Source organism: Piliocolobus tephrosceles, chromosome 14 (assembly GCF_002776525.5).
Source record: "Piliocolobus tephrosceles isolate RC106 chromosome 14, ASM277652v3, whole genome shotgun sequence".
NCBI classification, from domain to species: Eukaryota; Metazoa; Chordata; class Mammalia; order Primates; family Cercopithecidae; genus Piliocolobus; species Piliocolobus tephrosceles.
The window spans coordinates 25,836,376-25,858,932 of NC_045447.1; the positions used below are offsets into that span (position 1 = coordinate 25,836,376).

Genomic DNA, 22,557 nt, shown 5'->3' on the forward strand with positions numbered 1-22,557 from the left:
TCAGACTCTTATGAGTATGGTATCTACTTTCAAAACAGTCATTTCATTCTATTCACATTCAGTATGGAAACTTTATTTTTCTCAATTCAAAATTGAGAATATAATCCAAAGGAAAGCTGTTGAAAATTTTAACAGATTAATACCAGTGCCCCAAGTAGTGTTTACCATGCCTTCAGAACAACCCCATGTTCTAGGGGCCATTAAAAAATGAAGTGGTTAGTGACATGGAATGGAGCTGGGGAAATTTAACTTTTTACTTCATACACTCCTGAGCCATTTGAACTTTTTTACATCAATCATGCCATTTAGAATTAAAAAATTCCACTTCCTACCGAGCTAAGTACAAACTTGTCACCTTGACCTTCAAGGTATTTGACAAATATGGTCCTGGATTCCTTTTCAATTTTAATCCATTACTTTCTTTTGGGAACTGTTGCCTTATACTTCTAGCAAACCATCCCACAGAACTCTTATCCAATTTAACTGACACCACACCACTAGGCTATTCTCCAATGTGATGGGAACAACACTTCTGGTTCCCCCTCTGTGAAGTGTGCTTATCAATGGTGACAGTGTGTTTATTCACAAACCAATTTATGCCAGTTGTGCTTATTATTGAAAATATGTAAATACTATGTAAAGCAATGAAGTATAAATGAGAAGAGAAAAATGACAGCAGCAATTAACACTGAGTACCTACTACTTGCCAGATACTTTCTAAATGCTTTACATGAATTAACTCCTATAATCTGCACAAGAAACCTAGAAATGGATACTACCATTATGCCTATTTTACAAAGGCAGAAACTGAGTAACTTGCCTATGGCCTATATAACTAGTAAGTGGCAAAGCAATTTGGCTCCACAGCTCAAGTACTTAACTACTGTAAGACATAGCCTCTCTAGTAGTTATTTCTATAAAATCCACATTGAATGCTTTGAAAAGACGAGATAAAAGTGAGCATACAAGGCCAGGTGTGGTGGCTCATGCCTGTAATCCCAGCACTTTGGGAGGCCAAGGTGGGTGGATCACCTGAGATCGGGAGTTCCAGACCAGCCTGACCAACATGGAGAAACCCCATCTCTACTAAAAATACAAAATTAGCTGGGCATGGTGGCACATGCCTGTAATCCCAGCTACTCAGGAGGCTGAGGCAGAAGAATCACTTGAACCTGGGAGGTGGAGGTTGTGGTGAGCCAAGATCATGCCATTGCACTCCAGCCTGGGCAACAAGAGCGAAACTCCGTCTCAAAAAAAAAAAAAAAATGAGCATACAGATAACACATAAACTTGCTGTTAGCTATGGGAGACAACAGAAAAGGCTGGAAGGGCATTTCATAGACACCTAGAAAGATTCTGCAATGAGACTGCTTTGCAAGTGACTTTAAGTATTCATTCTATGTTAAAAATACCATAGATAAGGTAGGCCAGGGGCTAGCAAGCTCTTTCTGTAAAGGGCCAAAAGTAAACATTTTAGGTGTTGAAGGCCATGTTGTTTCTGTCTCAACCACAAATACTCAATTCTGCCTTGTAGGCTGAGAGTAGTCATAGACAATACATAAACAAACGAGCAAGGCTGTGTTCTAATAAAGCTTTACTTATAAAAACAGGCAACAGGGTCCTACATTCCAAGAAAAGGCTGAGGCCTTATGTTAAAAGAATGTTTATGTCTTTGTTAAAATGTTATGCATGTAACTATTATCTGTGTGATTCCCTGCTTTAATGTACTTCTTTAGTTAGCAAACTAATGGCCCTAAAAGTCTGCTTTCAGTAACTGAGTGAATGTTATAGATGCCCTAGAACCTGCATTTAATTCATATTCCTGTCATTATACCTGATATAACTTGGTTATAACTTTAAACTACTAATTTTAAAATGCATGCATCAGTACAGATTAGTATGGGCATACTCGTATATAAAGACTGTCATCTCTGTTGCAAAATTGCTGATAATTTGAAAAGAATTATTAAAATTGCTGCTTCCCTGAGGGAGGAAGGAGGGTGGAGGGTGGAGAAAAAAAATTGCTGCTTCCTGGCCAATCTTCAGGGGGTTGACAATACATGTCATGAATATTCTAAAAGTTGTATACTTAAGCAAAACAAATAAACAAAAATGCTTACTTTAAACTTGAGATCAAGGTTGTGCCTTACTTGCCTTTGTATCCCCAAGAATTACTCAGTAGAAGTCCAGGTCTAATCCACTTGTTTTACAGTGTTTAGGGAGCCTGGTCCAAACTCAGAGTTGAGTTAGAAGGGCTGGGACAGGAATTCAGATTTCCTGATTCCTAGTCCAATATTACCAATCTGAAGATACACGAATTTAGGAAGACAGTGGCTTTCTTTTTTGTTTTTTTTTTTTAGGTGCACCCAGTCCTGCAGTTCAAAGCCTGGGAAGACTCACCATCATCTTCCTCCTCCTCATACTGCTAAATAAGAATCAGCAGCTGTGTTTCTACAGTGATAATTTGGGTATGCACGTTCGTGATGTTCCAATCACCAAAAAGGCTACTGATTTTAGGATTCCTGAGTACCTAAAAAGCTACTTAAACATCCAGGATAAAAACACCTCCACCCACGAATATAGGATCAGAGTTCAAATATTCCCTTGGCCATTTTTTTTTTTTTTTAAAGAAAAGGCTGGAAGGACATTTCATAAACAACTAGAAAGATTCTGCAGTGAGACTGCTTTGCAAGTGACTTTAAGTATTCACTCTATGTTAAAAATAGCATAGATAATGTAGGCCAGGGGCTAGCAAGCTCTTTCTGTTAAACATTTAGATGTTTCAGGGCTGCAATCACAGCGACCAGTATTGGGGAGAGTGCTTAGAAAGTGCCATGGTACTTAATCCAGTTATTCCCCCAACACCTCCAAGAGGTAGCCAAGTTCACACACTAAACAGAGCTACTGCAACAGTTCTAATGCTAGTCCTTAGATTCTAGTTCCAGTTCCGGTTCTAGTGCTTAGATTCCAGTTGCATCATTCCAACTGTGAGCCTTTGCTGCTTTAACATCTTTGCCAGGAGGTGCAAAGTTCTCTGGGAGGGAGAACTTCGCTTCAATTTCATACTGACAGATTGAAACATTCAGGTAAGGGACACCTGTAGTACCAACCTGACTGTGAGGGGAAGCCCAAGAACTCCAGTGAGTCTGTGGACGCTACACTGGGATACTATCTCCTGAGACACACCTTGTCTAAGCCAGGACTACTCCAGGACTGTTTCGAGAATGATACCAGGTTAACCAAAAAAATACTTAGGTAAGATACAGATAGGGTGGAAACTGGAGTCAGAGGAGTCTGTCACAATTGATGTTGATTTAGGACTGTCGCAGGAAGACCCAGGGAAACCCACACCAAGGTTGGGCTGGGGATGTGTTTGCCTCCAAAGTATCCTACTTTCCATCACCCACCGCCAGAATATCCTAGCTCTTCTGCACCTCACCTGCGTAGAATACAGGTGGACTCTAGAAAGGGTACTTTCCTCGAGGTGTATGCTACAGTCTTTCAACAGCCATTCTGTAAAGGCACACAGTGCTTAAGGGCTGGTAAGGTTCTTGTTCACGCACTAGCTCACTATGTCCTGAATCAAAGGGCGAGGAATCCAGTCTCAGTCTGCCCTTTACTCTTTGTGACCTCGGACTAGTCACCTGGGTGCTTAGTTCCTTCGTCTCCCTATCTGTAAATTCAGAGATTATGAGGAGGCCGGGATCGAAGCCGATGGCCTCTGAGCTCTAAAAGCTTCTGGACCAGCCGGAACATGGAAGCACTGGACAAATGGCCAGTTGCATACACAGGGAAACTGAGGCACCGAGCACCCCGGCCCAAGGTCACTCTGGCTATGCCACTGCAGGGACCAGGCCGAAGCCCAAGTCTTTAACCCTCCAGTCCCGAGTTCTTTCTCCTTCCGCGGAGCTGAGGAGAGCGGCCAGGAGGGTCCTTGTCCCGCTGGGGAAAGGACGGTACCCATGCACAGGGGTGCTAGAAAGGGACCGGGAGAAGCCTTACCTTCCCAAGTCGAGTCCAGCCACTAGCGCCTCTCTCTACCAATCTTAACCCGTCACCCCCTCACGACTCCTCGAACGGCCCGTCCACTTCTACCGGGCTCGACGTGTCCACGACCGCCACCGAGGCCGAGGATTTCCCGCCCCCTCCCGCCCCCTAGCATTAATGACCAATCCCTGCACAGGACTGTGAAGCTCCGACCCCCTGCGGGCTGCAGAGGCCTGACGTCACGCGGCGCGCGTGCCCGCCCGAGCCTCTCATTTGCCTTTGCCCCACCTTCTCCAGAGCCTAGACTACTTTCGGCCCAGAGACCGTGAGGGAGTTCACCCTGCCGGAAAGCAGCACGCCGCCGCGGCATTTTACGACGTCGGCGGTGACAGGCCCTGGGAATCTGGAAATACACAGCTTCCTTCCCGCAGCCTGGTGAAAGCCAACGCTATGTTCGGTGCGGGGGACGAGGACGACACCGATTTCCTATCGCCCAGCGGCGGGTGAGTGACACTGAGAAGTATGCGCTGGAGGGTGTGGCTGAGAGATACCGGCGGATTGTTGGAGGGGGGTCGATCTCTTCTCAGGCCTTTTCCCAACTTCCGGGGGGAGACTCTTGCCACATTCCAGTGCTCTACACCTCTCAGAATCTGGGCAGAGCTTCCAACTGTGCTGACTCTGCCAATCTGAGGTTCGGGACCCGGCATCTCTCTTGGCGCGAAGATAACCCTGGGGTTTGCCTTTTGCATTCTGGGTCACAATTTCTCCTGTGAAGTGGGAATGATTGCTTATGAGACTTCCTGCCTCAGAATTTTTGTAGGAGTCAGCTGGGGCTGATAAGAGACTTTCTCTTCTCCGTGGAGAAGGCGATGACACTTTAGAACCGGGCCCTGGTGGGTCAGCTCTAGCATTCTTCAAGGCCCAGCTCGGATGTCACGTTTTGGATGCTTTTCCTTCTCCTGCAGCCTCAGGCAGAATGAATTGCTTTCTCTTCCTTATTCCTACAGTTAGGTGTGTTTGCCTCTATTCTTGTACCCCGAACCTATTAGATTATGAGTCCTCACAGGACAGGGACTGCTTATGTTGTTCATTTCTGTCTAGCACTCAGCATGGTACCTAGCACATAGTGAGTGCTCAGGAAGTGGCTGTTGAATGAATAATAGCTGCGAAACTGCACTTTGTAAAGTTTAAAGCTTAAAACCAACATGACAGACTTCCGTCATTCTCCAGTTTCCTGAAGCGTTATATTAATATATACCAGCCTGGGATAGAAATCTTTAAAGAGAGGCAGGGTTTTGTCTCTTTCAGTGGTCAGTTTAGCCTTTTCCATTGTGTTGTGCCAGTGGACAGCTTGACTTCCTCCAAACTTGTGAGCTACCAAGCTCTGATCATTGCAGAGCTTATCTTTGAACGTATGCTTAACAAATTTTGTGCCTGCTGAAGAATGTACTGGAAAAATGACAAATACACCACATATGCTCCTTAATCTGCTGAATACTAAGAGGTTACAAAAATGATTAAACTGCTGTGCCTCCCCTTAAGTTGCTTAGAGATCTGTTGGGCCATGTGGTTTCTGTTGCAACCACAAATACTCAGTTCTGCCTTATAGGGTGAGAGTAGTCATAGACAGTACATAAACAAATGAGTTAATAGATGAATGACCATAAAATGACACTGGCCTTCTTTTGTCTTTAAATAGGAACTTTTGATTTACACTGACTAGCTCTATATTACCTATCCTTAAGTCTTTTCACTCTCACCACTCTTCCCTTCGTACCCCCCTCTTTAGATGGCCTGCATTCACTTAGTTCCACTTTGAGTTCTTTCCGTTTCTCAGTTGTTTTAGAGTTAAGCTGTGCTTTGGTTCCTTTTTTCCCTGTTCCACCCAAAACATTAACAAATCTCCATACAGTCCAAACTCCTTGCTGCTGTTGACTCTAGCCAGCTTTTTGAATTAATGTTCCTTCCAACAAACCTGTTTTGTGTATAGCCGTATATTAGACCACTTGAAAATTTCGAAGGTTATACTTTAAATTCACATCCTTCACTATGTGAGAGTATTTGGGAGAAGTCTGTAATGTTAGGGCTCCCAACTTTCTTGCAACAATCAGTCCAAGCTGACTGAAAATTATAGGATAAGTAATGACTGTCATGTGCTCTTTTCCAGATTCCTGGCCAGAGATAAATTCTTGTTGGCTCAACTATTCTTTTTTCCTGAGCAGGCTTCTCAAGGATCTGGGACACTTGAATTCTAGGCATGTGACTGTACTCCTAGACATAGACAACAGCTAATTTGATGATAAAAGACATGCTAAGCAAAGTTACAGTTTATTTTTGTTCCCCACAGTTATCAGGAAAACCAAATCAAATTTAACACTGAGAATACAGAAAGTTTCACCAACATTCTCTGATTTACTATTCCTTTTTTGGTTTTCTCTAAGGAAGTAGAGCATATGACAGTGAATACTGCAGCTGCTTTTCACTTCCTCTTTTATAGCCATATATTACTATAAGTATACTTGCTTAAGTTCCAAGTCTCTTGATTTAGACACCTGACTTGCTTGATTCCATTAAGGATATTCAAGCCTAATAGAAGTGGAAGTATCTGATAATCTGCCTTCTGAATTTCTAGGCCTCTTAGAGTTTACTATTAATGTAGAAGTAGTAATCAAGAGGCTTGCTTTTGTTTGTTTGTTTGTTTGTTTTAGCCCATTCCTCACTGTTGTGGGAAGTAATAGTAATGAAGTAATAGTACTTGGCTTCAGCTAGGTACTATAAGATAGGAATAAGGCACAGTTTCTGTCCCTAAGAAACTTTTATTTTAGTAGTAGAATAAAATCAACCCAGGAATAATAATCACAAAACATTTTTAAAGGGCCAGTTATGTATATATTTGTTTTAGATTCTAAAGGTGTGTGTAGGCAGATCTGATTACCATAGTAATGGTAAATCACCAATCTAAAGAGGGTAAAAAGATAAATTAGCTGATCATCAGAAAGCATTTTAAGTTCTGTAAAAGATAGGAAAAAGCCTAGATTCTAATGTTGATTCTATCCCCAGTTAGGAATGTGACTTTGGACAGATTATCTTCCATCCTTGTCTCTCCATACCCCAACCTATTCAATAATGAGGTTTGACCTAGATAAACTTGGAGACCTTTCCCCGTTCTATAGTTTTAATGTTAATGCTAATATCAGTTTATGGTTGCAGGTCAACTTGTATGTCAATCAAGCATGCCTCAACCCTTGCAGGGGTATCTGAGTTGAACCACGTTTTGAGATAATAGGATGTATTCACAAGTATATAAATACATAATCTGTGCTTACTCAATGCCACACACTGTTCTAAGGAATACACAGACATTATTGTATTTATTCCTTCCTTCTACTCTATGAAGTAATTTTACCTGCTATGCCCAGTTTACAAGTGAGAAATGTATATATACATTAGTGTATTTACTCTTCTCTATGAGGTACTATTAACTATTATATCCATTTTACAAATGACAAAGGCTCAGAGAGGTAAGTTGTCCAACATCATGCAACTAGAAAGTAATAGAGCCTGGATCTGAAATCAGGTAGGCAGATTCCACCAGACCTGCCTATGTGCTGTTGTTGTTATTATTGAAATAGATGTTTGATGTCAGTTTATTTAAAAAGTATTAATACTTTACCAACAAAAATAATCCATTTATTAAAATATATTGATACAATATAAATGCATGTGTTTTTGTTTTTGATGAGAAAAAAATAATATAAAACTGAGGTGAGGTGAGGTCATTGGCGACTAAATGCATTGTCTAACATTTTTTTTTAAATGTAGTTAATGTTGTAATGACTTTTCCTATGAATTATAAACATTGACTCAAGTCCAGAGTTAGCAAACTCATTCTTGCCAACATAGGGAGAGTGTGTACATTTGAGAGTTCTTTAGTAGTGGCAAAATCTAAAAATTTATTCATTTTTGTTGATTTATTTATTTTTTGAGAAAGGGTTTTGCTCTGATGCCCAGGCTGGAGTGCAGTGGTACAGTCATGGCTCACTGCAGCTTCGAACTCCTGGGCTCAAGCAATCTGCTTGCTTCAGTCTCCCAAGTAGCTGGGACTACAGGCGCATGCCACCACGCCTGGCTAATTTTTAATTTTTTGTAAATATGGGGTCTTGCTATGTTGCTCAGGCTGGTCTTGAACTCCTGGCCTCAAGCAGTCCTCCTTTCTCAGCCTCTGAGAGTGAGCCACCGTTTAGAGAGTGAGCCCTGCTAAAAATTTACAAGTAACTTATCTCCCAAGTTGATGTAGAGTCCATTAAAAATATTAATAGAAAATGGGGCTGAGCGTGGTGGTTCAAACTTGTAATCCCAGCACTTTGGGAGGACAAGGTGGGCGGATCATGAGATCAGGAGATTGAGACCAGCCTGGCCAACACAGTGAAACCCCGTCTCTACAAAAATACAAAAATTAACTGGGTGTGGTGACGGGTGCCTGTAATCCCAGCTACTCAGGAGGCTGAGGCAGGAGAATCGCTTGAATCTGGGAGGCAGAGGTTGCAGTGAGCCGAGGTCGTGCCAGTGCACTCAGCCTGGGCGACAAAGCTACTCTCTGTCTCATAAAAAAAAAAAAAAGGCTGGGCGTGGTGGCTTTGCGCCTGTAATCCCAGCATTTTGGGAGGCTGAGGTGGGCGGATCACCTGAGGTCAGGAGTTCAAGACCAGCCTGGCCAACATGGTGAAACCCCATATCTACTAATAATACAAAAATTAGCCAGGCATAGTGGCAGGTGCCCATAATCTCGGTGATCAGGAGACTGAGACAGGAGAATCACTTGAATCCTGGAGGTGGAGGTTGCAGTAAGCTGAGATCCTGCCATTGCACTCTAGCCTGGACGCCAAGAGCAAAATTCCATCTCAAAAAAAAAAAAAGAAGAAGAAGAAAAGAAATTGGAATTAATCTGAAAACTAATTAGGTTGACCTGGCTTTTGGATTGACTTTGTAGTCTTCAGTTGGCTGGTTTTTAGAACATCTATGGAAACACAGTTCACTTATGACATTCTTGTCTTTCCTTTTAAAAAGGCTATACCTGCAAAATTAAAACAGCAAGTCCAATACCAACGGCTTACTGAAGCTAACAAGGACATTCTTTTCTTATATGTTATCTTAACTAAGCGCTAAGCTTTGTACATTTTTCACTGTGTTAAAGACAGTGAAACCCAGCTCTTCCAGAATCTTATTCCTTTAGGCAATTTGTCCAAATTTTCCTGCCTGAAAGGAAAAATCTTGCTCTCTTCTAAATTCCATAAGCATTCCTTGATGTCTTTTTAGGCCAGTGCTGCTCTTACACAAGCACTGCATTTACAATCTCGTTTAAACCTCTTACTCCTTTACGGTAGGCATTTCTGGCCTATTTACAGGAAACAAACTTACACTAGACTACTTTGAGAAAAGAAGGTAATAGTTTCAAATCATATCAAATTTATTTTGTAAAATGCTAGTGCGTATTTCTCTATACATAAAATTAGTTTTGAAAAAACCTGAAAAGCCAAAACAACTTGTTGGGAAGTTTCAATGTTTACTTCACCTAAACTAAGGATGCCTTTGGAGAAGAGGCACTCAGAGCCAGACTAAGCTTTGAATTCATTTATTGAACCTATACCAGACCCTGGGCATACCTCTTTTTTTTTTTTTTTTTTTTTAGTTTTGTTTTATTGTGCCTTGCAGATTTTTTTTTTTTTTTTTTACGAAATGAAGGTCGTGGCCAACCCTGTGTTGAGTGAGTCTGTTGGCATAATTTTGCCAACAGCAAAATTGCTCCCTTCGTGTCTCCATGTCACATTTTGGTAATTCTCTTAATATTCAAAAATATTCTCTTGGTCAGTTGCAGTGGCTCACACCTATAATCCCAGCACTTTGGGAGGCTGAGGTGGGTGGATCACTTGAGGCCAGGAGTTTGCAACCAGCCTGGCCAACATAGCAAAACCGTGTCTCTACTAAAAAATACAGAAATTAGCAGGGCCTGGTGGTGCGCTCCTGTAATCCTAGCAATTTGGGACGCTGAGGCACGAGAATCTCTTGAACCCAGGAGGCGGAGGTTGTAGTGAGCCGAGATTGTGCCACTGCACTCCAGCCTGGGCGACCGAGTGAGATTGCATCTCAAAGAAAAAAAAAAATAATTGTATATATATATACACACACACACACACACACACACACACACACATCCTCTGAATATTTCAAACTTTTTCAATGGCATTATATCTATTATGGCGTGATCTTTGGTGTTATTGTAATTGTTGTTGTCACAAACCACGCCCACATAAAATAGTGAACTTAATTGATAAATGTTGTGTATGTTCTGACTGCTCCACGGACTGGCAGTTCTCTTTTTTTCCTCTTCTTGGGCCTACCTATACTCCATGACTCAGCAATATTGGCATTAGGCCAATTAATAACCCTACAACGACCTTAAGTGTTTAAGTGAAAGGAAGAGTTGCACATCTCTCGCTTTAAAAAAGGTAGAAATGATCACGCTTTGTGAGGAAGGAGTGTAAAAACAAAGACAGGCCAAAAACTAGGCCTCTTGTGCCAGTTAGCCGTATTGTGAATGCAAAGGAAACATTCCTAAAGGAAATTAAAAGTGCTTGCTCCAGTGAACACACAAATGATGAGAAAGCAAAACAGCCTTATTGCTGACATGGAGAAAGTTTGAGGGATCTGAGAGAACATCAAATCAGTCACAAATTTCCTTAAACCAAAGCCTAATTCAGAGCAAGGCCCTAACTCTTTTCAGTTCTGTGAAGGCTGAGAGAGGTGAGGATGCTGCAGAAGAAAAGTTGGAAGTGAGCAGAGGTTCATGAGGTTGAGGGAAAGAAGCCATCTTCATAGCATGAAAGTGCTAAATGAAGCAGCAAGTAATTTCCAGCTGCAGCAAGTTATCTAGAAGTTCTAGCAAAGAGAACTGGTGATGGTGGCTACACCAAACAACAGATTTTCAATGTAGACAAAACAGCTTTCGATTGGAAGAAGATCTAGGACTTTCATGGCTAGAGAGGAGAAGTCAGTGCTTGACTTCAAAACTTCAAAGGACAGGCTTACTCTTACTAGAGGATAATGCAGCTGGTGACTTTAAGTTGAAGCCATTGCTCATTTACCATTCCAAAAATCCTAGGGCCCTTAGGTATTATGCTGAATTTACTCTGCCTGTGCTCTGTAAATGGAAAAAAACCTGGATGACAGCACATCTGTTTATACCATACTTTACTGAATATTTTAAACGCACTGTTGAGACCCACTGTTCAGAAAAAAAAAAAAAAAAAAGCCTTCTTTCAAATTATTACTGCCCATTGACAGTGTACCTGGTCACTCACAAGCTCTGATGGAGGTGTATAAGATTAATGTTGTTTTCATGCCTGCTAACACAACATCCATTCAGATCAGGTCTTACCATTTAAGAAATATGTTTCATGGCTGAGCACAATGGCTCACACCTGTAATCCCAGAACTTTGGGAGGCTAAAGTGGGTGGATCACTTGAGCCCAGGAGTTCAAGAGCAGCCTGGGCAACATGGTGAAACCCTCTCTGTACAAAAAATACAAGAATTAGCCAGGTTTCTTGGTGCATGCCTGTAGTCCTAGCTACTTGGGAGGCTGAGGTGGGAGAATCCACAGAGTGTGGTGGTGCATGCTTGTAGTCTCAGCTATTTGGAAGGCTGAGGTTGGAGGATTGGTTGACCCCTGGAGGCAAAAGCTGCAGTGAGCCATGAACACCCCACTGCACTCTAGCCTGGTGACAGATTGAGACCCTGTCTCTAAAAAAAAAAATTGTTTTAAAGAGTTAACACAGCAAGCCTGAGATTGTTATTCCTAAAAAGCCCTGCTTAGAAGGTTGGCTCTTGGCTGATATGTTAGTCTGTTTTCTGTTGCTTGTAACAAAATACCTAGAGTGCGATAAAGAAAAGGAATTTATTTTTTACAATTATGGAGGCTGTGAAGTTCAAGGTCAGAGGGGCTGTATGTGGTGAAGGTCTTGTTGGTAGGAACTCTCTGCAGGGTCCTGAGATGGCGTGGGGCATCACATGGCAAGCATGCTGGATATACTAGCTCAGATCTGTCTTCCTCTTCTTATAATGCCACCGGTCTCATTACCATGACATTTATGATGATCTAGTAATCCTTTTCTTTTGGTTTAGGGAAGACAGGGTCTTGCTGTGTTACCTAGGCTGTGATGCAGTGGCATGATCATAGCTCAATGTAGTCTCAAACTCCTGGGCTCAATTGAGCCTCCTGCCTCAGCCTCTCAAGTAGCTAGGACTCCAGACGTTTACCACCAAGACTGGATAATTTTTTTTTTCTTTTTTTTTTTTTGGAGACGGAGTCTTGCTCTGTTGCCTAGCCTGGAGCGCAGTGGTGCAATTTCAGCTCACTGCAACATCTGCCTCCCGGGTTCAAGCGATTCTCCTGCCTCAGCCTCCTGAGTAGCTGGGATTACAGGTGTGCACCTCTATGCCCAGCTAATTTTTGTACTTTTAGTAGAGATGGGGTTTCACCATGTTGGTCAGGCCGGTCTCAAACTCCTCCTGACCTCAAGTGATCCTCCTGTCTCAGCCTCCCAAAGTGGTGGGATTATAGGCGTGAGCCACTGTGCCCAGCCAACCCATGCACTTTTTACTTTTGCTGATTTTGCTGTAAATCCTTTTGTAATAGATTTTAGTCATGAGTACCACTATATGCTGAGACCATTGAGTCCTTCTCTGGAATCCTTGAAACTGGCAGTGGTCTTGGAGCACAAAAGGAAGAACAAGTTTTGCTGGGGCAGTGGGCATTGGAGGATATGAGTTCTGGTTTGGACATGTTACATTTGTATTGCCTGTGGGATATCTATGTTGTCTGGCACTTGGGAGCAAGTTCTGGGCTGGGAATACAGATCTGAGCATCATCAGCATTTGGATAGCATTTGATACCAAGGTAAATAAGTAGAGAGAGACAGTATGAAACGCTACCGAGAGAGAAAGCATGAAGCCCTGGAGACATGGACATTTAAAGATTGGGCAAATGAAGAAGAGCCCAAGGAGTTAAAGAGAAGCCAGAGAAATGGGGCAAAACAAGCCAGGGATTGCATTAGTATTTATTGATATCTTATTTGGACCTGTTCCTTCCACAACTCCTGCAGAAGTCAAGAGAAGAATTTCAAGAACAAATTAATTAACAGTATAAAAAGGTGGTATGAGGTCAAATAAGATAAGGTCTGGTAAACTGGGTTTAGTAACAAAGAAGTTGTTGATGATCGGACGGGCCTGGTGGCTCGTGCCTATAATCCCAGCACTTTGGGAGTCCAAGGTGGGTGGATCACTTGAGGTCAGGAGTGTGGTGGCACATGCCTGTAGTCCCAGCTACTTGGGAGGCCGAGGCAGGAGAATCGCTTGAACCTGGGAAGCGGAGGTTGCAGTGAGCCGAGATCATACCACTGCACTCCACCCTAGGCAACAGAGTGAAACTCCATCTAAAAACAAAAACAAACAAAAAATTGTTAGTGATCTTAGCAAGATGAGTTTCAGTGGAATGGTGGGAGCATAAGATTCCTTGCATGGGATGATGAAAGAATGGTTCTGTTAGATGAAAGGATGGCAGGGACCGTGTTTGATAGGTAAGTTTGTATCATAGCTTCATTTCAATTGAATAAACTGGCAAAAAGCAGGAGGGGGAGTAATCAGTAAGGGTGACTAGAAACTGTGATTTGCTAAAAGCAAGAATTTACAGTTTGAAGATATCATAGAGAGCATCTGAGCTAATCACTTCAATTTACAGGTGGAAAAACTGAGGTCCAGAAAAAAGAAATGACTTGACCAAGATCCTGGGGATGAGCAGGGTCAACTGATGGTGTTCAAATCACATACACAATCTTGATTTCAAAGACACTTTGCTGTGTCCAGTATTTTTATTTCTTTTTTCTTTTCTTTTTTTTTTTAATCAGCTTTCCTAGCTGGAAGTGCTTCTAGTATTGAATGGTGGGATGTCGTCAAGGAGGTATTTGTTCAAGGTTGGAGATGAGCAGCTTTTATAGTAATTCCAGGTTTGGGATATATCAATGGAATTTCATTTTTCTTTTTCTACTGACAGTGCCAGATTGGCCTCCCTTTTTGGTCTGGATCAGACAGCAGCTGGCCATGGAAATGAATTTTTCCAGTACACAGCCCCAAAACAGCCTAAGAAAAGCCAGGGAACTGCAGCAACAGGTAAGTTAAGAGTGTATTGCCTGGGCGAGGTGGCTCACACCTGTAATCCCAGCACTTTGGGAGGCCGAGGCGGGTGGATCACCTGAGGTCAGGAGTTCGAGACCAGCCTAGTCAACATGGTAAAACCCCATCTCTACGAAAAATACAAAAATTAGCCAGTCATAGTGGCGTGTGCCTGTAATCCCAGCTACTAGGGGGGCTGAGGCAGGAGGATCTCTAGAACCCAGGAGGCAGAGGTTGTAGTGATCTGAGATCGTGCCACTGTACTCCAGCCTGGGCAACAGAGTGAGACTCCATCTCAAAAAAAACAAAAACAAAACAAAATAAAAGCAAGAGTGTGTTAGGGTTCTCTGGAGGGACAGAACTAATAGGAAATATGTATGTATGAAAGGGAGTTTAATTGAGAATTGGCTCACACGATCACAAGGTAAAGCCCCATGATAGGCCATCTGCAAGTTGAAGAACAAGGAAGCCAGTAGTGGATTAGTCCGAGTCCCAAAACCTCAAAAGTAGAGAAGCCGACAGTACAGCCTTCAGTCTGTGGCTGCAGGCCGAGAGCCTCTGGCCAACCACTAGTGTAAGTCCAAGAGTCCAAAAGCCAAAGAACCTGATGTTCAAGGGCAGAAAGCATCCAGCACAGGAGAAAGATGAAAGTCGGAAGACTCAGCAAGTCAGCCACTTCCACCTTCTTCTGCCTGCCTTATTCTAGCCATGCTGGCAGTTAATTAGCTGGTGCCCAACCAGATTGAGGGTGAGTCTGCCTCTCCCAGTCCACTGTTCAGATGTTAATCTCCTTTGGCAACACCGTCACAGACACACCCAGGATCAGTACTTTGTGTACTTCAATCCAATCAAGTTGACACTCAGTATTAGCCATCACAACTGGCACTAGGATTGTGCCTTAACAGGTTAGATGGAAGGGTTAGCAACCTTCCAAAAGTGAATGCCAGCTTGTGTATCCTCGACCAGTCTGGCTAAGCTCACCCCCAGTGGTGGGTGCTTCTTTAAGATCTGGGATCCTAATTTCTAGCAGCTGGATGGTGTGCGCTTTCTTGGGAACTGATGGAGAGATTCGAAAGCAAGGCTTTCTGCCCCATGTGGACACCGCTATCCCAATCTCTGCCCAAGGCACTCTTAAGTAGGCACTGTCCAGTGTTTTGGCAAGAAGGAAGACCTACTTTTCACTTCCTTTATCTGGGCAGGTTAGCTGTAGGCTCCATCCTGAGGCTCCACCCCTGTAGGGCCCCAGTCATTAGCATTGTCAAATGATACAGTTATAACACATGTAGTTTTAAGATCTTGGTGGGCTTTTATTTGAGATTCTAGAATTGGGCAACACTTCATTCTATAAAATGGAATGTTGTGATGAGCTGAGCAGAGGAGGTTGGCTTTATAGGCAGAAAAGGCCTGAAGAAAGCAGAAATAGAACAAAAAACAACTGGTCACTTCAAAGTTACTTTTGTTGTATAGGTTAAAGCAAAGGGGCCTTCCTTCCTTACCATGCTGGCTCAAATTGGATTATACAAAAGATGTTCCTACCACTCTTATCACTCAGGAAATTACAAGAGATTTGGGAGCACTGTGTCAGGAACCGAGGACAAAGAACAAACATATTTCATATTATACCACAACCTATAGGCCCTTTACAGAAAATGTTTGCTGATCCCTGCTTTAAATATTACCTATTACTTTAGGCAGTTTTGCTATAGGTGCTTCTCTTGTTTTCCAAGTCATAACCTGGCCAGATTTCTAGTAGGCTGTGCTTTTATATTTCCCATGGCACATCTCTTCATCAGCAGTGTGCTTCAGAGTTGAAGTGGTTGAGTTAATGGGAAAAAAAGAAACAACCTTAGTCACCACCCAATGAAAACACTTGATTTTTTATTTTTATTTTTTATTTTACTTAATTTTGGAAACAGAGTCTTGCTTTCCTGCCCAGGCTGGAATGTAGTGGCTATTCACAGGTGCCATCCCAGTGCACTATGGCCTTGAACTCCTGGTCACTGCACCTGGCTGACTTGAATGTTTAAATCAGAATTCAGCAACTATGAGTTTGTTATGCTTTTAGCGGGGAGCTATAGAGGCAAGATCGCCTATACAGTTTTCTTTAGGCATTTACAAATAAATAAAGTAGCAATACAGAAGACCTTCTCTGTTCAAGGAAAATTTTTTTTTTTTTTTTTTTTTTTTGAGATGGAGTCTTGCTCTGTCACCCAGGCTGGAGTGCAGTGCCATGATCTTGGCTCATTGCAACTTCTGCCTCCGGTGTTTCAAGCAATTCTCGTGCCTCAGCCTCCCAAGTACCTGGGTTTCAGACCTAGGCACTATAATGGTATAATTGTGTGAGGCACTTGGGTGATTAGAAGCTCAGTTTCTTCACCCCCAGACTAGATCATAGGGCTGCTTTGTGGATCAGTTAAGGATAATAATAATAAAAGCATTACGACACTAACTGTGATCTTTATAATAAGATCAATTTTGAAGCTAGTTCAATGTTTAAAAATTAGTTTAAGGCTGGGTGTGGTGGCTCATGCCTGTAATCCTAGCACTTTGGGAGGCTGAGGCAGATGGATCACAAGGTCAGGAGTTCAAGACCAGCCTTGCAACATGGTGAAACCTCATCGCTACTAAAAATACAAAAATTAGCCGGGTGTAGTGGTGCACACCTGGAATCCCAGCCACTCATTAGGCTGAGGCAGGATAATTGCTTGAACCTGGGAGGTGGAGGGTCCAGTGAACCGAGATCGCGCCACTGCACTCCTGCTTGGGCAACAGAGTGAAACTCTGTCTCAAAAAAAAAAAAAAAAAAAATTAGTTTAAACCTAGAAGTGAATGACAACTTTGTTTTCTTGTTCATCTTCAGGAAATCAGGCAACACCAAAAACAGCACCAGCCACCATGAGCACTCCCGCAATACTGGTTGCAACAGCAGTCCATGCATATCGATAGTAAGTCGCTGAGAAGGAACACTCTCTGAAGTTTGGTGGAAGCATGTGCAGTTAAGCTACTTTTTCTCGAAAAACTCTGTTTGTTGCAAAATGGTTATTCAGCCCTTCCACGGACAAAATCTCAGTAGTACTTTTAACATCTGAATTGGAGATTTCTGCCGTAAAACTTGAAAAGCCATTATCTTGTCTACTCTCTTTAGGAAGTGCTTGTACCCTCAACAACTGTCAAATACTCAAAGAAAGCCTCTCCACTGAGATAGCAAGAATGATAGATATTTATATTTAAAGAGTAAGGAAGTAGCATACGAGCTTTCAATTATAAACTGCTGGGCCGGGTGTGGTGGTGCTCGCCTATAATCCCAGCACTTTGGGAGGCCGAGGCAGAAGAATCACTTGAACCTGGGAGGTGGAGGTTGCAGTGAGCCGAGATCGTGCCACTGCACTCCAGCCTGGCGACAGAGCGAGACTCCGTCTCAAAAAAAAAAAAAAAATCTAACTGCTCACCTGTGTGCCTGTCTAGAGGCTGAATGACTATTGTTCCCACTTCTCCATGGCAGAAAAGAAAGCTGGTTCTGCAGAGTTTAGGGAAGTATTAATACTTGTTGTTTCTCTTCCTTCTATAGCACAAATGGCCAATATGTAAAGCAGGGCAAATTTGGTGCTGCAGTTCTGGGGAACCACACAGCCAGAGAGGTGAGAGTGCTCCCACATCTCATGTGTATTCAGATGTCCCAAGTAATACCAATGAGTTGGCTTTTATCTGACTTGCCCAATGTTTTGTTTATCAGAAGATAAAGGTGATTGTTTGCATTGAATGTTAATTTATAATATCAGGTATATAGTAAATGATCACATTTTGGTTACTATTGTGCATTCAAACAAATCCAACCATTCAAAATTGTTAAATTTGACCTTTGTGATATGATCCTACCTTACGAATTTGGGCATTTTTTGTTTGTTTGTTGTTTAATTGTGGGGTGCGTGTGTACACAGACACATACACGAACACATATATATATACACACATACATATGCATATATAAGATAAAATTTGCCATTTAACTGTTTTGAGTGCATAATCCAGTGCTATTAATTGCATTCATAATATTGGTTGAGCAACCATCACTACTATACATTTCCCAAACAGAAACTGTAACCATTAAGCAACAACTCTACTTCTTCCTTTTCCCAACTCCCCATAAGGTCAAATCTACTTCTTGTTTTTATGAATTTGCCCTTTCTGGGTACCTCATATAAGTGGAATCATAACAGTATTTGTCTTTGGTGACTGATGTATTTCATTTCGCATAATGTCCTGAAGGTTCACCCATGTTTTAGCATGTATCAGTATTTCATTCCTTTTCATGGCTGAATAATATTTCATTATAGGTATATACCACATTTTGTTTATTCATTCATCAGTTGATGGACGCTGGGTTGTTTATACCTTTTGTCTGTTGGGAATAGACAAAAAAAGTATGTACCATGAAGACTGACATGAAAGTATATGGTCAAGTTCCTGTTTTGGCTCTATACTAAGAGTGGAAATTGCTGACTCGTATGGTAATTTTATGTATTGCTTTTTGAGAAACTTCCAAACTGTTTTCCACAGCAGCCGCACCATTTTACATTCCCACAAGCAATGTATGAGAGTTTGAGTTTGTTCATATCCTTGCCAGCATTTTGTTATTATTATTATTTTTAAATTCTTGCCATTCTAGTAGGTGTGGAATGGTACTTTATTGTGGCTTTAATGTGCATTTTACCCAATGTCTAATGTTGAGTATCTTTTCATTTGCTTATTGACCATTCATGTATTTTCTTTGGAGAGATGTCTATTCAAGCCCTTTGCCCATTTTAAAAATTGGATTTTTTTTTTGTTGTGGAGTTGTAGTAGTCTTTTAATATATTCTGAGTATGAAACCCTTATTTGCAGATATTTTATAGATTATCTTTTCACTTTCTTGATAATGTCCTTTGATGTACAAAAGTTTTTAATTTTGGTGAACTCCATATTATTAATTTTTTTCTTTTGTTACATGTACTTTTAGTGTTTTATCTGAGAATCCATTACCAAAACCAAGGTCACGAAGATTTACCTCTATGTTTTCTTCCAAGAGTTTTATGATTTTATCCCCTATGTTGTTTTATATACAAGTTGGGCCTACAGTCAAAAATTACTTGACATGTGAAGAGGTGGGAAAATGTAACTGATAATCAAGGGAACAAATAAACTAGGAGCAGACTCACAAATAATCTAGACATTGAAGTTAACATACAAAGCACTTAAAACAACTAGGAATAATATCTTAAAGAAATTAGAGGAAAAGTACAAACGGAATGAAAAGATGGAGAATTTTAAAAATTAGAATCTATAAGAATAATCACATGGCATTCCAGATTTGAAAAATACAATTTCTGAAATTAAGAACGTATTGGATGGGTTTAACAGAGTAAGAATACAGCAGAAGACAGAATTAGTGACTTCGAAGGCAGTTCCATAGAAAATATTCAGACTGAAGCACAGAGAGAAGAAATAATAGAAAGAGACTAGGGCAAAGATTGATGTGGGACATGGTCTAACGTCCATATAATTGGAATCCAAAGACAGTAGAATTACATCTTAAAAGTGCTGAAAGGAAAACAAAACCCTGCCTATTACAGAATTCTGTAGCAACAAAAATGTCCTTCAAAAATGAAGGCAAAATAAATTTTCAGCTGAACAAAAGTGAGAGAATTCATTGTAGTAGATTTGCACTACAAGGAACATTAAAGGACATTCTTTAAGTTGAGGGAAATGAATGTCTGTGTCTTTCAAAAGACATGGAGACACTGGGCGCGGTGGCTCACGCCTATAATCCCAGCACTTTGGGAGGCCGAGGCAGGTGGATCACCTGAGGTCGGGAGTTCGAGACCAGCCTGACCAACATGGAGAAACCCCATCTCTACTAAAAATACAAAAAAATTAACCAGGTGTGGTGGTGCATGCCTGTAATCCCAGCTACTTGGGAGGCTGGGGCAGGAGAATTGCTTGAACCCGGGAGGTGGAGGTTGCAGTGAGCCGAGATCATGCCACTGCACTCCAACCTGGGCAACAAGAGTGAAACTCCGTCTCAAAAAAAAAAAAAATGACATGGAGAATGTTCATAGAAGTATCATTCATAATAGCCTCTAGCTGGAAACAACTCAAATGTTCATAAACAGGAGAATGAATGAAGAGTTTATGGTATATTCACATAATATAATACTACATGACAATAGAAGAGAAAGTACTGCAACATGAAGTATCAAGGCTTACTCTTACAGATATGGTGAGTGAAAGAAGCAAGGCAAAAGTATACTCTGTATAATCTCATTTATACAAATTTAAGAATAGCAAAATTGGGTGCGGTGGCTCACACCTGTAATCCCAGCACTTTGGGAGGCTGAGACAGGCAGATCACCTGAGGTCAGGAGTTCAAGACCAGCCTGGCCAGCATGGTGAAACCCAGTCTCTACTAAAAATACAAAATGAGCAGGGCGTGGTGGTATGCACCTGTAGCCTCAGCTACTCGGGAGGCTGAGGCAGGAGAATTGCTTGAACCTGGGAGGCGGAGGTTGCAGTGAGCAGAGATTGTTCCACTGCACTCCAGCCTGGGCGACAGAGAGACACTGTCTCAAAAAGAAAAAAAAAAGGCAAAATTAATCAGTGATAGAAGTCAGAATATTGGTTACCTCAGGGTGGGGATTACTGACTAGGAATAGGAAGGGCATGAAGGAGCTTCCTGTGGTGTGGGAAATGCTCTGCTATTTTAAAAATCTGGTTAATGGTCACGTGGGCATATATATGTATAATGTACATGTATTTTATGTTTTTCATCAATTTAAAAACAATTTGTATTTTCTTTTACACAACCAGCCACTCTCTCTTAGTCACCCCTTGTATAAATGAAAACACTAACAAAACGAAGACATTGCCAATTACAGTTAAACAGCAAGGCCAAAATGAGAGATTAATGTGGATAGTGAGAAGATAAAATTTACAATTGAGGCCTTAAAGGATGAAAAGATTTTGAGTTTAATAGCTGTATGAAGCACAACCCCTGATACATATTGCTGATTTTATGTTGCCTTTTAACTTCTGTTCTCTTTTTTTTCTGTCGTTGCTTGTCTACAGTATAGGATTCTTCTTTATATCAGTCAGCAACAGCCAGTTACGGTTGCTAGGATTCATGTGAACTTTGAGCTAATGGTAAGACTTCATCATGTAATCATTAGCTCCTTCAGGATAAGTTTACAGGAGAGATTGGTCTGATTGTACCTAGTAGAAATTAGATCCACTTGTTCATCCCTGGGTGTCCTTGTAAGTATCTAACAGAACCTTACAGAAAGGTCTCTTGGCTCCTTCTGGCAATGTGGACTAAAGGGTGAATGGTGGAGGGTGAGAGGGAAGAAGACAAATCTCTGATACTTCTCTCTGGGTCCACCTGAGTCATGACCCTACTCTGTGAGCTTAGGCAGTCATGTTTATCTGGTATAATACTGCTTGTGGATGCATTATCTTAACATTTCTCCTTTCTCCAGGTTCGCCCCAATAACTATAGCAGCTTTTATGATGACCAAAGACAGAACTGGTCCATCATGTTTGAGTCGGAAAAAGCTGCTGTGGAGTTCAATAAGCAGGTGATAATATCTTATTCTCCCTGTGAGAAGCCAGAATACTTGTTTGGATTTCCCTTAATTTTAGGGAAACATATAGAAACCCCATAATCTGCTGTGTTTTGTTAGTGACTAGCATAAAAAAACCCACTAAATTTGCCACTTCAGCCTATTGTATGATTTCAGGAAAATAATAGGAATACTTACTGAAACTGCTTGACAATTTAGCCTTTCTCTTTTTTAAAGGAGAAAGGCTAAATGTAATCTTACTATATTAAAAACTTTTCTACTACATAAATTATCTTAAGAAATAAATAAAACTATCTTTAAAAAATAGTGTTTTCAAAGAATGTTTTAGGCTGGGTGTGGTGGTTCACGCCACGCCTGTAATCCCAGCATTTTGGGAGGCCAAGGCAGGTGGATTGCTTGAGCCCAGAAGTTCAAGACCAGCTTGGGCAACATAGTGAAACCCCATCTGTACAAGAAAAGAGAGAGAGAGAGAGAGAGTAGGTTACTGCATACTCATTGTAGAAAATTTAGAAAAGCATTAAAAAAAAAATCACTCATAATCTTACTACTCAAAGTAACCACTATTTCCTTTTTTCTATGCATAATATACGTAAGTAGATATAATCCTTTAATAGTTCTTTATCTTATTGTATTTTAAAATGTATAATTCATCTTTTCGTATCTCATGAAAAACTATTTGGAAACATTTTTGAAGGCTGCGTAATATGCATGTTGTCACTTCAAGCTACCGTA

General features: G+C 41.3%; 2 protein-coding genes across 4 annotated transcripts in view; one reads left to right on the forward strand and one right to left on the reverse strand.

The window, feature by feature from the left end:
* The window catches only part of SLC31A1 (solute carrier family 31 member 1), a 41,368-nt gene extending 37,197 nt beyond the window's left edge, over window positions 1–4,171 (reverse strand). Inside the window, exon 1 of the mRNA XM_023223708.2 lies at window positions 4,003–4,171. The gene's annotated coding sequence lies outside the window, so the exon portion shown is untranslated. The remainder of the gene's footprint in view (window positions 1–4,002) is intronic.
* A 152-nt stretch (window positions 4,172–4,323) lies between these two features.
* The window catches only part of FKBP15 (FKBP prolyl isomerase 15), a 54,813-nt gene continuing 36,579 nt past the window's right edge, over window positions 4,324–22,557 (forward strand). For 2 of the 3 annotated variants that reach the window (XM_023223703.3, XM_023223701.2), the window contains exons 1-6: window positions 4,324–4,490; window positions 14,094–14,209; window positions 17,073–17,157; window positions 17,781–17,850; window positions 21,314–21,388; window positions 21,721–21,819. In XM_023223703.3, the coding sequence (XP_023079471.2) occupies window positions 4,438–4,490; window positions 14,094–14,209; window positions 17,073–17,157; window positions 17,781–17,850; window positions 21,314–21,388; window positions 21,721–21,819 (498 nt within the window). In that variant the 5' untranslated portion in view covers window positions 4,324–4,437. The remainder of the gene's footprint in view (window positions 4,491–14,093; window positions 14,210–17,072; window positions 17,158–17,780; window positions 17,851–21,313; window positions 21,389–21,720; window positions 21,820–22,557) is intronic. The other variant, XM_023223702.3, reaches the window with a different exon arrangement.